Source organism: Patiria miniata, unplaced genomic scaffold (genome assembly GCF_015706575.1).
Source record: "Patiria miniata isolate m_02_andy unplaced genomic scaffold, ASM1570657v1 HiC_scaffold_7, whole genome shotgun sequence".
NCBI lineage: Eukaryota > Metazoa > Echinodermata > Asteroidea > Valvatida > Asterinidae > Patiria > Patiria miniata.
Genome location: NW_024037074.1, coordinates 12011579 through 12028542, shown reverse-complemented (window position 1 = coordinate 12028542; position 16964 = coordinate 12011579). Strand labels below are relative to the sequence as shown.

Sequence of the window (16964 nt, the reverse complement as noted above, 5' to 3'; positions counted from 1 at the left end):
ATGTAAAGAGGCTTGCCCAAGAACGTAGGAAAAGGCTGGAAGTTGAATTCAGATCTCTCACTTCAACCAGGTGTAACACAGAAAGACCCATGAAGTATGTAAACTCTTATAACTTATCCCAAGCCACGGAAGATAAGTAAGGCTTACCGGGTATGCCTGGGTCTACAGGAGTGGATCCAGAATTTTGGACAGGAAGGGGGATGGGGTGTGCTGACTTTGCAATGGTGTTTCAAACATTTTGGGCGGGACCAAGGTGGGACCATGGGAAGGTGAGTTTATCAAGTTGGGAGGAAGAGGATCTCAGCCCTACTCTTGGATCCACCACAGGCCAAGCAAGTTTTCAGTTCCAGGAGTACACCCACTTTGTCCAAACTCACCTTTGCTGGAGAAAGCCCTTGGGGTACCCACGAGTAGCCGAGACTCAGCGCCCGCTCTTTGCTGCGGACCAGCTCATTGTGGTCTTTGGTATCGATGCCCAGGCGCTCGTGGACTGTCACTAGGTTGTCATGGATGATGTCATGGTCATCCCGCTGACATCCGCACGTCGTACATGTACTCCTGGGGAAGGGGTGGGAAACAGGAATATACATGAATATGTAAATATGCAGATTAGGTCATTTGCTGAAGTGATACCCTGTTGCATTTTCATTGTCACTAGGTTGTCATGGATAATGCCATGGTCATCCCGCTGACATCTGAATGTCATACATGTACTCCTGGGAAAAGGGAGGGATGAAAACATGAATATGTAAATATGCAGAGTGGTCATTTGCATATTGAGGTATCTAACTGTGTTAATGCACCATCACAAATATGATATGGCCATCCTGCTGACAACCACATGTACTCCTAAGGAAGGAAGAGGCAACATGAATATCCAAATATGCAGTGATAATTTGCATATTTGCATATTAATTTACCATCCTCGGACATTCCAATATGACAGACATGAGAATATCTGAAATCCAGCCTTCAACGCAAGGCCTACAGGAATCCCTTTAAAATGAGCAAACGTACCAAGTGTAACCAGATGACGAAACCAAAATGTCAAACGGCTCAGGTTTTTACAACACTTCACAATGCTGTGCCTTTACATTTCAGTTCAACAGGCGAACTAATACGGACTGACAGGCTGTGTGAAATACACCAGGGAAAACTTCCAAGGCCGAGGGGTTCAAACATTCAGGCTTGTAGATGAACATGAAAGGCATGTGTGCCCTTTTATACTTGTAATCGAGTCCATGCTCCAAATCCCCTCAATCTTTTAAGTCGTTGCATCTTTCTGAACTTGCCACTAATGTGCAGGCACAACACAAGTCCCATCTAGTCTGAAGCAAAACGTAAGAAATAAACCTCCAAAACTGTTGAGTGGTTTTGGAGGGGGATCTTAAAAGGTTTCCAGATTATTGGTGGTTAATTTTGTTACAACTCCTTTCAACATTTTCAGTCAAAAATTTAATTACTTAATCACAGGCTGATGATAAGACGTTTGCAACGTCTGCAACTTCACTTTACCAGATGCAACAAATGGCAAGCTTCCAATAATTTTGAAAGAAAGATGTGAGTTCTCACCAAGAATGTGTTCTAGTGCCCTCGTGTGACAGAGTTTTGGTTAAAACAAAACTTGTCACTGGAACTTTCATTTTTGAGTCTCGTGAACTGAAAACCCCCTTCACGATTCTAGTGACCAAAAAAAAAAAAAAAAATTGGGCCACATGTGTGACGTTCTTGTCAGGTTTCCTGCACTTTGCAGGTCGCAGGGTTGCACCAGACTCCCGACTCTTGATCCCACACAGGTCAGACTGTGGGATCAGCATCTTGAAGACGCTGCTAGGCTGGTCCAAGATGCCTTACTGATGATGCAGAGTGTAAAAGAGAGCGACATATGTGGGTGGAGGAATCTATATAGGACTCAGAGTGGTGCTTGAAACAAAAGATGCCTGTTACCATTGGGGCTTGGGGGGGGGGGGTGATGGAGCAATTTTGACGTTGGGCAAAGATACAGAAGATGCTACATGGTGGAGTAAAGATTTTATGAGTTTGTTCATGAGATAAAGACAAGGGCCCGTGAATTAACTATTACCCTCAAAATGACAATGAAGATTTTATTAAAATATGAAGCGATTCCTCACTCATCATCAGAACATAAAAGTCCATGGCCAAAAATTGAGGTTAAACGTGTGCACGATTTAACTCTGAAGTTATTACAGTAAATCCCAATAAATTAATTTGAAAATCTGATTGTCTCCTCTCTAGAAGCTGGTCAGTAACAAGCCATGAGTGAAAATCAATTTTGTGATTCTTGCCATGAAAATAGTATTTTAAAAATAAAAAAAAATTGCATGCCCTGTTGCTCTTTAATCTCGTTTGATACATTATATTTTATCGACAGTACCAGAAAAAATGACGGTACACTAACATTTTGTAAACAGGATGTGATGTCTGTATTTCTAGCCACGTCCTTTGGTAAAAAATACCTGGAAGTTGGTACTTGGTTTTCAAATTGTTAGATTCTTGTGCTACCTTTTTTTTTTGGGGGGGGGATATATGAAGATAGGATTTCAACCACCAACCCAAAAATGGTACTGTTTCAACTGCTTCATACTGGTGCCCTGCTGAGTGGGACCAGTGTAACTCTGGAGTGGTTCAAGCACCGGTAGTCATGACATTTTGCGAGACCTTATATTTTTAAAAGATTTTTAATTTTAAAAGTCACAATATCTTTTCAATACTTTTGGAGCAATGCAACTAACAATGGGATCAACCATATTATATCAACCAATGACATCTATAGAAACATGCAACGAACCGCAACTGTGTCTTTGGAACAAGCCCAAGGAAAAGCACAACGTGAGCCCAACAGGCCTGCCCAATATATTTATGATTCCTTTAATGACAACCCATTACAGTTTTAATTACATCGGACCTCTGCCACCGTTAAGCAGTTGACTGACAGGAACATGTGCACCGGTGGCATTTACCACTGCACTTCATCTGCCACAGCTGTAACCGGTTCCCCGTCATTACCAAATTAAGTATGCGGCGTGACCCCGGTGAAACAACAAACTTGGAGAATCATTTGCCGTAAAAATTTACAAACATTGTGCACCGATCTATTGACTCATTAATCATTGTTTAAAGGTAATATGTAACATTTTATTTTGCTGTAATTTTCAGAAATGGATGGATTTCGGGGTTTGTATTTGACAGCAAATATTTTTAAACTGACCTCTTTAAAGTTTTGTGTTCAAAGATGCTGGAAAAACCAAGAAAAAAATGTTGTTCTTGTAGTCTGGTTCCCTGACCCTACTTCAGATGAAACGGAGCAATTTATAGACGTCGGGGAATTGTCAGGTCAGGGAAGCAGACTAGCTGGCGATTGTAAACAAAATGTAGACTAAATACTAAATCTGGTAAATTGGGGGCAGTATTGGAAATGTCAGGGTTTTTTTTGCAAAAATTCCACTTTTCTTAAACACATTGGGACATGGCAATTGAAGAAAAAAAAATGTCACACCACCACTGATAGCTTCGTCTGACAATTTAATTTGACACACTTTAAAAAAATTATCTAAATTAAATTTCAAGAAGCAAATTTTTGTTATATTCAGGACCATCGGCAACATTAAGAAAAAGCTGCACAACTAATCAGTAATCACCCTCCCCATACCTCTTTTTTACAGTAAAAATTTTCTTGGGGGGGGGGGGGGCATTGGTACGTGCCAATTTCAAAAATTTAACACCACCACTGATAGCTTCGTCTGAAAATTAAATTTGACCAAATTTCAAAACAAATTTAAGTTAACTTTCAAGAAGCAAATTTTTCATATTGAGGACCAATGGCAACATTCAATAAAAAAAACTGCACAACTAATCACCCTCCCCATACCTCTTATTTTTACAGTTAAAAATTTCTCTGCCAGTTTAATTTTGAATTACCGTCCGATTGATTAAATTCTGCAGGGCATTCCATGAACTCACTGTTGGGTGGTGGTGGGGGGGGGGGGGGGGGGGGGGCGGGGGAGGGCTCAGCGTACCTAGCTTGGCTGGATTCCAATAAAAAACGGGCATCTAATGAAATTTGAACAAGCAAAAAGTTGACATGGTGCGTCAATTGACTCTGAAGATGTTGGGGACGCAAATTGGAAGCGATGTGTTCATCATGTTATCGCATCATGTGCGGAACATAACAATAACAGAAACGTGGGAGGGGAAAGTAGTGAGATGTTTGGAGGTGACGCTGAAATGCTCGTGGAATTAAATTAGCACCGGGAGAGTTGATAAATTGGCGACCAGGGGAAAATGTGCTTGTAGATTTTCGGCTGATACGAGCAGTTGCTACAAGATGGACCCTCTGGCAAGCACTGTACAGGGTGGTGCAAAAAGAAGGAAATCCACTTTTGACAGGAATTTTAACCTACTAACTGAACTTATTTGAACTTTTTTTTTAATAATGTAGTGAAGTATAGCTCTTCAACCATGTGTGGTGAAAAGAATATTTAAAAGAATTGCAAGAATAATGTTATTATGCTAATTTGAAATCAAGTCACCAAAATCACTGTTGTCCACGTGTAAGTCTAGTGTAGTGTTTTTGTCTTCAAGTAACGCTCTACAGCTCAGTCAAGCGGATGGAAAAAAGCCGTCCGTGGACAAACATGTTTGGCACATGAACTTTTTAAACTACCATATCTCAGAGACAAAATATGCATAACTTGCAATCATTTTTTCGTCAATTGTGTTTAAAGATCAATATTTTAATACCATTAAAATGAATTTTTGAAATATGCTCAACAAGTAGGTGAAGATTGCTGTCAAAAGTGGGTTTCCTTATTTGTGCACTGTTCTGTACATTGACAACCAAGCTAATGTCAATCAAAGAAAACAAACAGGCTTGAAAATATTTTTTTTTAATGCTTCATAAAACAATTAAATCATTTTTATTTTGAATTTTTTAGGGGTGGAGTTTAATACCAATCATGAAAATTTAAGGAAATAAATCAATCTCATTTATGGAAAAGTAAGGTAGCAGAATCTCATTTATGTATATGGAGCGTTTCAGACAACTTGATGATGTTATATCTTCATCAAATTTTTATTTGAAAATGTGTCTTGCTCTACAGTCCTGTTACTGAGAAAGATTAATTGTTAGGAGGTCAACAGGGAATTTCCAAAAGATTGCAAATTGTCATAAATTGCTGGATATTACCCACCCATTCAAAACTAACAGCCCACCCCTCCCTTTCCCCCTCCCCTCCCCCCTTCCCCTCCTCAAGAAATGACAGCTCGGATTAATATAACTTCACGTTTCACTGAACAAAATAACAGTATTCAAAATCTGGATTTGAAAACTGGCAAACCATCAAATGATCCCTTTCTCAAGTATTTATAAACCAGTGATTCAAGATTATCAAGAGGCTTCTCAGTTCACATCAGCAAGCAGTTTTCCACACAATTGCTTGACAAAAGAGAAACGCTTCAGAAAATGGTCTGGTCCCCTACAATCTACATGGTAGGTTCTGAATAGCAGTCGGGGAATGAGACAAAGGCAATTTTGTCTATCTAATTCAGGCAGTAGCTGCAGGTGATGGTCGTGGATTTCTGAGAGTGCACACCGCAGGCGAAGTGCCGACACGTGTGGCAGACCATGGTGGTCCGCTTGCCCTTTTTGCGAGGGCATAAGTGGCATCTCCCCATCTGTTGCTTGTTCTCCGACCCCGCCTCACGAGGCAGGCTTCGCCTCTGGTAACAGATCTCATATCCCATGGAAGTGAGGGCTAGCCGGGCATTGCGGTGCAAGCCGGCAGGATTGGCAGCCCGGGCTTGAAGCTGGGGGTCGAGGAGCTCATTGACAAGATCTGCTAGGAAGGCCTGGCGTCGGACGCTCGCGTTGAGCCCTCGCTTCCAGTCCGGATTGAGGGCACACCAGAGGACACAGGCGTTGTTGGCAGCCAGGTTCATCAGGTTGTAGAAGACCAGGACAGGCCAGCGTTTCGTTCTCCGGACGGCGCTGTAGAAATTACACAGATGATCAACCGTGTCCACGGCAAACTTGGTCCGGTGGTAGCAATCTAGCATCTCCGGTTTCGTGGATGCGGCGTTGAAGTTGCCGTTGTGATGCTTCGTTGAGAGCAACAACAGATTATGGTTCTCCTTAGGGATGTAGGACAGAAGTGTCAAGGAACCATCAAAGGCAAACACTGCTGACTTGACCTCCCATTTCTTGGTACTTGGTGGCTTCAGCTCCTTGGGCACTTCTGGTCGGCTTCCACTGATAGCACCGATGAGGGTCAGTTTATCGGCTAGCAACTCCTCAGCCAGTTTGCGGCTTGTGAATGCGCTTTTTGTTGTGACATTGCGGCCGGTCCCGCGTATGGGCTCCACCAAGTCCTTGACGACTTCTTTGCCCGGCTTTGGTCCCTCTTCAAAGAGGCCTGGTTGGATGTTGGTCACAAAGTTGCATCTGCTATCGACGCTCAGCCAAAATTTTACACCACGCTTCCTTGAGCTTTTGGACAAATACTGTTTGAAATAGTACAAACCCCGGAAGGGCAAAATCTGTTCGCCGACCGTGACGTTATCTCCAGGACAGAAGAAGCTCTGGCAGGCTGACGCAAATGTCTCGAAAACCTCCCGGATGGGTGCAAAGCTGTCCACGGACTTGCGCTGCTCCCTAGTGGCCCTGTCATCAAACCGGAGCGCAGATAGGATGCCCTGGAAGCGTTTCCCCATCATTGCGGCTTGGCAAAGGGGTCGGCCTAGGAGACCATCCTTCCAAAAAGTCTTGGCGTTCTCATGTGAAGATTTTGTGAGACCGAGATAATACAAGAGGCCCAGGACAGTCATCAGCTCTGTCATATTAATCTCATACTTCTGGCACTTCCGCTTGAGCTCCTCGTTCGTGTGACGCAAGATTTTCCGCAACTCCGTCATCGGAAGGAACAGGCGTAGCAGTTCCAGTTTGGTCGAGGCTGGATTCACGTTTCTGGGTCCGGCCTGCTCCATTTCAACCTTGACTTGTGGTGTCTCTTGTGTCGGAACTTCCGAGGTCCATGTGTGCCCTGACGCTGCCTGGTATAATCTCGGTCCTGACGTTCCTGAGGTCACTGGTGGTGCACGGCAGGTTCGTTTATGTGGCCTGGCGTCACCAACGTCACTGTTATCATCCGTATCATCATTACCATCAAGATAGCAATAATCACTATCATCGTCATCATCGTAAGAATCAAAATCATCGCCTTCGCAATCATCATCGCCATCTGAATCATCCTCAGAAGACTCCCACGTTATTGCTCCATCACTCCCCTCACCAAATCCAGCTTCATCCGGAACCTCATCGGACGGTTCCAGTTTAACAGTTGGGGTGCTTGCATGACCACCTCGCTCAGCTGTATCATAATCATCTTCATCCAGAGGCTCCTGTTTTATACATGTTCCAGACGCCATACTGAACACATGAAATCTGGTAGCTGGCACAAGGCAGGGACAAAGAAGACACAGGCTTTTCACTTGTGTGCCTACAACCAATAAGGCATCCGTATTACACAAATTACACTGGCCCAAATGATTCACAGCAAAACGCTCTTTGCCACACAAAGCTGTTCCACAGGGTCACTAATGTCAAAAGTCCTGCTTCTCTACCACAAACTCTTGACTACAAAAGCCTTCGGGGGGGGGGGGGGGCACAAGCTACAGATTTTCAAAGTACATAGTACTTGAACAAAAGCAACTGTTCTGCACCACCGGCAGACTGACAAACTCAGTGTAACAAAAGAACTGTTGGAAATGCAGTGCATATTGCACAACACCACAACAGGTAGAGAATTTGCACTTAGACCACAGCTTACAATGTGTATGTACAATACCTGGTATTTGATACCTTCCCACCTACATTTACAAAATACAAAAGGCCTACCCTTTGTGCATGCATGTACAGATCAGTTCCACAAGGGATATTCCAAAAACATGTAGAGGGGTGCTCAGTGTTAAAAGACTTCATACCCCTTGCCTGTGTTTGAATAAATAAAGCAGACATGAAGCAGAGGCCTTCAATGTACACTATGACACCAATGTCTGTGCACAGAAAAAAATGTTACATGTACATGTACATGTACATGTACATACATGCAAAGTTGCCAGTGGTACAGTGCAGTATGCCACTCAACTTTCTTCAATTGGCAGAGTGCCAATCTGTCTGCGGATACATTAACCATTATAGACTGGTTCACTGTCCTGTCATTCTGATCAAATTTGCAGCTTTGACTGTACAGCAGACTGCTCTGTGTACAAACCTCAAAACAAGCAAGGTTGATGATACATATGTATAATTTTTTTTCAGAACAGGAGGAATGAACTAAAAGTTTGAGAGCAAAAAACAGTGTAGAAATATTACGATTTAGGAAAATGGAATAATCAAAATAGGGGTTGGGACATCATTCGAGACCAGGGGCACTTTTCCTGATACAAAATTGAACAAGAATTTAGACACCTTTCCAGCAGTTGCAACTTTTAACTGTTTGTATCATTCACTCCCAACATTAGTTTTAGGCCAATTCTTTCTTAACACCCCCCCCCCCCCTTGGGTGGGGACGAAGGGGTTGTCATTAAGCTACTATCCACTGAAAAAATTGGTCATTCACGTACCCGGTAATTGACAAGACAGACAAACAAATTCAAAGCTGTACTGGAATTAAAGCCCCAGCTACGTGATATCTAAAACAGCCATATCGCCCCTACATGAACATAATTGCTCCCAAATCATGACAAATGACATCCGTTACCGAAATCCCAAAATGGATCAACCACATTCCCACTCTTCAGACTAAAAATAAAAATCTGGTCATTTGCGGTCGGAAACGGTCCGTGCTTTGAGCCGGGCGATGACGCACTTATGTCAATTAAGAACCAACATCAAAGTCATGTTCCAAATAATGAACCAATGTTCCATATGTTGGGAGATATATATAATTCAGTTGACAAATTAGATTCATTACAACGTCTCGCTTTTGCACGGAGACTCTCTGACTCATATCACGATTTGGACGGCGAGAACAATCTCTGGAGAGACGTAGGAAAAGGGGGCAGAACTTATGCATGACTTCGTTAGATTAATGTTAAGTCTCGGAGGGATAATCTTGGTTTGGTAAGAGTATTTGGGAAACAGTTTTACTGAAATGTAATGTGAAAAGTTGGGAACACTGCCTCATCTATTTTCGTTTTTTGAGAGGGAGAGAGAGAAAAAAACTGTTCTTGAAAAAAACCTGATTTTTGAAGGAAAAGAAATTTTTCTATGGAACTATTAATCAAAGACAAACTTCAATATCAGGCCCCAGGCAGGTTTTTCAACTTTCCATCATAATGCATGTTTAACTTTGACAACTTGGGCATGAGGGCTTGGTTAGCAAGCCACAGTCATTTTCAGCCAGTCATTGGTTCCTACCCTTAGAAGCCGGGGGCAAATTTCATAGCTCTAGTCACCTTAAGTGAAAGGAAAGTATTTTTTGGTTTGTTCACATGCCTTAGATTGCACAGCTTAGGATCCTGTGCCTACAGGGTTAGCGCAGAATTCCTGCGCCAGTGCTATAAGCGTAGAATTGTGATCAAAAGCACATAAGTCTGTGGTTAGTAGAGCCATGAAAGTGGGGCCCATCACTTGCCACTTCTGCAACAGATTCCCCAGTGATCTTTTGGAAACATCCTCCAACAAAACCGCTAGTGTGGATCACAAGCTCATCTGAAGGACGGCACACATGACCATGTTTGAGCACGATTGACTGCACGCTACAACTTGGCATGTTTGCTTGGTTGTTAATCTCCAAGTCTTGGAGTACTGGTTCCCCCCCCCCCCCTCCCCCTATCAATCCATGGTATCAGAAACTAGAGCAGTGACGTGCCGATTATGCCATCAGTGGCCAATCCCAGCAATTATCGCCCTGGTATTTACGACCCGGGCTCTGTACGACAGGTGCACTGAGTTCAGATACATAGCTCATTGTCTCGGCTGGTAGTCCGCACGCTGTGTACACATGCAGTGACGTCGTTCGCTTGATGAATGCTTGTCTGACCTAACTACCCCAACAGAATGCTTGTTGGGTTTGTGAAATTATGAAGTACGGTAATTACGACTGAGAAACATAGGCGGTACCACTAACTGACGTAACATAGTGCCAAGGAACACAGAACTTGGCACAACTTTTGAACTTCTTCATTCAGCAATTCTGTTTTCTGCTAGCATACACGTAGATCTGATTCTAACACTCCCTACCCATGGCCTGCGCTGCCTGTTTCCCTGTTGCAACCAAATTCAGACTAAGAAGGAGAAAATGTGTTTTTTGAAGCATGACCAGCCAATGACTACCCCTCAGTTGAAAATTATGAACCCCCTTCCCCCCACCCCCCAATTATGTCACTATAGGGCTCAAGTATTTTGAAACTGCACTAAGAAATGCAGAGTCATTGAATGATTAATCTTTGTTAAAAAAAAATATCTGAAAAAACATCCTGGGAAAATGTGGCCAGACATAACCTCAAAGTACGTCAGAAGGAAAACCACATATGGACGTCATTTGGTGCGTAATGATGCATCATTCCTCTACGCATCGTGGGCACTTGACAAGGTAATAAATCTATACCTGTAATCTTGATTGCAACTTGATTGCAGAAATCCGACAGAAAAATAATAACCTAAGGGAAGGATTTTTCAATCCAGTTTCAAATGTCTTTTCAAAGTTATGTTTAACCCTCCTATGCAAACGTACATTCTGTGCCAAGTAGGCCTTTTGAGTCAAAATCAATCAAGTGACGGTTTTCAATAGTTAAGAATTGCCAGCATAGTAAAGCAGGATTGACTGGCTGGGACTGTTTATGTTACTTGATACAGCTATGCTTTGACTCCGGGTGAGTGATAAAACAGCTGTGGCCACAACTTGCCTGCTTTGTCTGTTGACCCAGTTTGACTAGTCACAGTGCTTGCTTGACGTATTATATGACTGCTGGTGACTAGCCTTTGTTGAAAGTATAGCAGGGGAAGTGGAAGTGAATTCTGACTGTCTGTGACTGTTTAAATAGCAGGAGGGTTTAACTTGGACATTCTGCCACGAGAAAGATTTCAGTTTATCTGTTTTGACAAAAGTGACGAGGGAAACCTCAGGTTTTAGCCGTTGAGGGAGGGCTAGGTAGTGTTTGTTTTCTGGGCCACAGAAAAAGAAAGCTATGCACTTATCACATGAGTTCAGATACATTCTGTGTCACTTCTCCGTCAGACCTGTCAAACACAAATGATTGGTTTAGAGCATCCACTTGAGATTGAATGCTGATACTGAAGATACGCTGTTTGCGTACGGATGTCACGCGATCACATCTTCAAATTTACAGTGACTGGCTCCGACAAATAAGAGCTACAGATTGTCTGATTGTGGGGTTAATGTTCCAAATTGACAACTTCCCCAGATGCCCCGGAATGTTATCAGAATGATTTACTTTTTGAGGTCCTTGAGAGCCCTAAATCATTCTCTTTGATGGAAGGGGGTGGGGGATTCACATCTGACAGCAGGATGCACGACAGAAGTGTTATTGAGGGAAATATTGCTAGAAATTGTTTACCAGAACAGGAGGTGTACTTTTGTACCTGAAATGTGATGCGAAAGATACCTCTATTTACCTCAATAAATTTTGATATGCCTTCAAAGTTAACCCTGACAGCCGGTGGGGTTTGTAAACAATATTGAGCACTGCTGAAATTTGCTGTATATTTTGGAAATTTGCAAACCTATTGGTACTGCACTCAAACACATATCTCCCTCCGCCAGAAATAAGTTCGAAAGTAGAGCCATGTTTTAAAGGTAGGGCAGGATGGGCGGCCAATACAGCGACTAAAAAAGATGTTTTATCAAAGTGTTTCTTATTCCAATAACAAACGGCTTACAAATTGCATTCAGAAATAACTAAGACATTTTACCCATTCCTATTAGTCGAGAGCCCGCCATGTGTGGTTTTAAACTGCTGATAAAACACCGGCTTGTTTTTAGCACAATTCCTGCGTTCTGCACCACATCGTGCAGTATGCACAGCGTGTGCGCCAATTTCCATATAAGGACATTTTTTAGCACAATGTGCACGAGGCACATACCATAGACGTGTCCAGCAGTGTGTTGGACAATTTGTGAATTTTTGATTTGTTTTGACTTCTAAACCGAAATGCATTTAGGAATGAGAATAAATATGTGCTTGGCTGATTTTAAACAAGTACATGTATGTTTAAAAGCTGCCAGGGGCCTCGACTCGGATAACAGGCCTAGACTCCGATAACGGCCCTTGCCTTCAGCTCGGACAATTATCGGCGACCAGGCCCCTATCTGGTTATAAACATACTTGCTTAAAACTGGCCAAGCACATATTTATTCCCTTATTAAAAAGTAAAAAGTCAATCTCAATTTTCAAGGCTTGCAAGACCTATGCCTACTACTTTTTTAACCTAAAAAACCCCAAAAAACCGAGCAGCACTAGAATGGGGAACAGTAACACTAAGATGGGCAAAACAGACACGCCAAGTCTGTTTTTATCCCCGTCACATTGTTGTGGAGAATGCTCACCAGAGTGCAGGCTACGCATATTTACACAGATTATTGGCAGGAAATTGATGGTAAAATGGAGAGAAGCAATCCAAAATTGACTCCCTGGGAAAAAAACAAACAAGGGGGTAATTTTGCCCCTTCGTCTCGACCGATATCAGTAACACTCGAAAGCTTTCAATCCATTACACTCCAGTCGAATTACTCTCCGACACTGAGATAAAAAAGGTCCTTAGATTAAATTAGATCTCCAAAAACCAAAAAAGCAAACACAGAGGGGGAAAAAATAAATAGGACACTTCAGATGAACGGCATCCAGAGCTGAGGAAACTGTGTATGGAGAGCTACATGCAGGTCGCAAACTGAAGGTTGACATACGACAATGTGAATTATCGCTGCAATTACTGTAGGAATATGGGGTGGATGCTGGACGAGTCGATATCGGTGATAAATTTGTTGATCAATCTGTCGCTGTTTTTTTTTTCCTTCTTCTTCTTCCAATGAACTGAAGTACTTGAAACTGACTTAGAAAAGCCGCATAATGTCAGGAATGATCGCATATGATGTTCATTCAATAAATATGGGGTCCACGTTTTTCCTGTCCCCGTTACATCTGGCTTCCATGATTTTAAACATTCCGGAGGAACCCCTTAATGCAGTCGTCCTCCAAGAGTGATTGTGAATGGCAAACTCTACATGCGTACCTACCCAACAAATAAAAAAATCATTGGAAGTCATTCATGATGCTACTTGAATGGCAAATGACAAGGTTCAGTGGTAACAGGGACGGGAAAAATGTCCCACTTAGGACCCTCAATTTACAGGATGACCCATTTCCAAACTAAACCACACAAATTTATTTTTCAAAACATGGTAGAACATTTTATAAGCTCAAAACCAATGAGCAATGGCTAAACCAAAAATAATAATGTTAGCCCCCCCCCCAAATAGTTCTGCTTCCGGTTACCCTACCTACCCTATTTTGACAACCCGAGAGGAGAAAAAAAACCATCAATTGCTACCTTTTTACCCTTGACTACACGCAGAAACCTACACATGATCAACAACAACAATAAAATTTCACCCCTCCCCCCCAAAAAAATTCCCTATCTACCTACCCTATTTTCAAATGCCATGTAATCGGAATACAAAATTATAATGTGATGTGTGACTTTGCAAGAATCATTCATCTCAAACCGAATTCTTCCATAATAGTAAGCAGTTTCAGATTACTACTTTGACACCTTCCGATATCTAATTGCAGGCATTCTTGCTCAAATAAGATCAAGTATTGACCTTTCCCCAAATACTAACAGTCAAAAGTTCATAAGCAATGGTTTGGAAAACTGGTATAGGCCTTATACTGTCTTGTAAGGCCATTTCTAAATTGATGAGAAATACCGGTATCAGGGCTGAGTGCAGGTGTACGAGAACTTCACATTTAATGGTCCGACTTTTAAGCCTAGCAAAATTTCTGAGGGATGTCCTTAAGCAGGACATTTTACCACAAGAAGTTTTTTTTTTAAAACCCAAAAGCGAAATGGGCCCACCTTCCTTGGTACACATCGATTCCGTAAGTAAATGGCTAATGGCATCAGTGAACCAGTGAAGTAAAGGCGTCCTTCAGACAGGATAACCTTCTTATGTGAAACAGCGCCCTCAACCGTCTATGCACGGAGTCCTTTCCTGAACTGCAATTAGTTTGCGATGGTTTGCAGGCAATTAGGCCATGTCTGAAACTGATATGTTTGCCTATGGCTATGGATTTATTCACTGCAGTGTGTCAATGATGAAGAGCCGTAGCCACAAAACAGTTGATTCAAACACAGCCTTAGGCTGCATCTAAATTGCTTGGCTGCGGCTTATAATGACACATAGGGCTATGGCAGCGGCTGAAGCCACTTGTGCATTACGGCCAGCCATAGCCATATGCTGCCTCACCTGGACAAAGGCATCGTCTCTGACTGACTAATTATTAGAGAAGTGACAACTCACCTCCACTTGTGTGGCGTGAAGCCTAGGCACCGATCGCCGCAGCTCAGGCATGGCTGGCCCTTATCCACCTCCTCATAGGGGAAGACCTAAAACAGTGAAATGAAAAGTAAAAAAATAATAGTAACAAAAAATCAAACTCATTCTCAATGCACCAACAACGCTTCAACACCAAAGTCCTCAGCAAAAAGGTCCTAATTCATGGGGCTTGTCAGCACAAACATTTGCTTAACACAATAAGATTAACTCAGCAACATTAAATTTAATACAAAAAAAATATGCCAAATATCACACTGAGAATATTTTTTTTTTATATCCAATACCTATATAAAAAAGTGATCCGCGGATCGCACGTGTCGCCTTTTTTCGCGGTCGATTCCTATATGTTTTGCTTTCTTAAAAATGTCAAATTTTGCACATTTTTAAACAATGACCTCAATTGACCCCTAGATGACCTTTGATCTCCAATTTGATGTGTGATGAACCCCCAAGATGTGTGATGAACCCCCACCCAAAGATCCCTCCATCCAAGTTACATTAATATCCATCAAGTTCTGTAGAGAAAGAAACATTTGCAGCATAATTGAACAATGACCTCTAATGACCCCACATGACCTTTGACCTCAGTAATCTGGGGAAGAATTGTGTCTCTCCACCCAAGGGTCGCTGCATCTTAAGTTTCATTAAAATCCATGAAAGCATGTAGAAGTTATACATTTCAAAAAAAAACTGAACCTACACTTTTTAACGTAAATTTAGGACTAGTAAGTGTCCCCCAAAACTTTGTTTAGGCGACACATAAAGGATTCTTGCCATAGTTGTTCCACAGTCACTTACTTCAAACAAACAAAAACCCAAATTTTCATCAATAAAAAGAATAATTTTTTTACATTGAAAGATTTTGGAAAGTTCCCTAGCCCTGTAAACCTCAGAACAGATTGTCGTTATGGTAAGGTTCCCACTTCTTTCAATGTAAGGGAAAAAAAAAATATATTGTGACAGTAAAGTTCTTTTCTAGAGGTAGGATGTAATTTATTCACTCCGAATTGTTACCACATTAAAAAAAAGGTTGGTATTAGCACAAATCTTCAACAAAAAGGATTCTTCTAGCCTCAGAATCTATTGAAATTGCCCCCCAAAAGTGTTTCTCCGAGACTGGCGGACGTGACATGAAAACCGTCAGGGGAACACGATCCGTCACGGGGTCGAAAGTCTACAACATAGTGTCAGACGGGGCCCGAGGCCTAACCATTCATGTTCCAAACAGATGGTGCTGCAATCGTTATTGCGACATTAATGTCGGCTCTTCAGGCACGCACTCAAGCTTGTGATAGGAGGGGGGGTGTCAAGTCGTCTGAGAGACATGACTATGTGATGGGCAATGATGAACGGTGAATTTGTGGGCGCCCGATGGAGTTATAGACAACCGGACTTAAAAGGCATGGCGTGTGTTGTGGGGGGGGGGGGGATGATAGAGCTGTAATTTGAAAAATAGGTCGGGGTTAAACATCTCTGACACTAGGAAGTGTCGTTTAGTAGTGTCGTATTCACAGTAACTATGATGATCACAAGTCATCACAAATCAATCATAACTCAATCATTAAGACCTCAAGACCAGTCCCATGTCTACTCAAAAGCTTATCCAATGAACTTGGACGAAAGCATTCCTTTGTTATTGCTCGTCTTCTGTTACTTGTGACTGGACTTCAGAATTGACTTGTGATTTACTTGTATTTGTGATGATCCATCGCAAGGACGTTGCTTGCAACTCTGCACTGATGATGATCAACTTGTACCTATAATTATCTGAGTATATGTTTTGCTTACTTCTTATTTTTGAAGTCATTGCAGATATGTACATGTAAACTCACCCCCCCCCCCCCCCCCCCCCCCCGAATCACTACATCCTTACTGTAGCACATTCCCGTCATTCTTATTTATGCTCTTCATTCTTGTTCATTCTCTTGGGTTTTGAGGTATGAAAATGAAGGTTCCGGTTGTCTGTAAATGCGAAGCATGTTTCATCCCAAATTCACAGTATTAATAATGACACATACCATGCCAGTGGATGGATCTCACGCTAGACCAACATTCTTTCATGGTACATGGTGGAGCAATGTATTAAAACTGCTAAGCCTGTGGTTTAATGTGTTTAAAAGTCCGCTATAAACTGCATGATTTATTGCCTTCGTGCTGCATGTATGGAAACAGAAAGCTGAAAGGGGGTGGGGGGAGACAAGCTCCAGACATCCTGGTTCTGAGGGCAAAGCTGTATGGAAAATAGGCAACCTCAGATGAAACCATTTTCCTGATCTGTGGTTAAGGTCACAATAAACTGAATCCCTTCTTTTTCATATTGGCGGACGCAGAAATCCAGGAACTTCTTGCATTAGCCTGCCTAGTTCC

General features: G+C 42.2%; 1 protein-coding gene across 1 annotated transcript in view; it reads right to left on the bottom strand.

Annotated features, from left to right (window-relative positions):
* Positions 1-16964, bottom strand: part of LOC119744646 (four and a half LIM domains protein 3-like) — a 70008-nt gene that overhangs the window by 43256 nt on the left and 9788 nt on the right. Inside the window, exons 2-3 of the mRNA XM_038220702.1 lie at positions 14562-14647; positions 378-558 (exon numbers count right to left, since the gene is read on the bottom strand). Of these exons, the coding sequence (XP_038076630.1) occupies positions 378-558; positions 14562-14647 (267 nt within the window). The remainder of the gene's footprint in view (positions 1-377; positions 559-14561; positions 14648-16964) is intronic.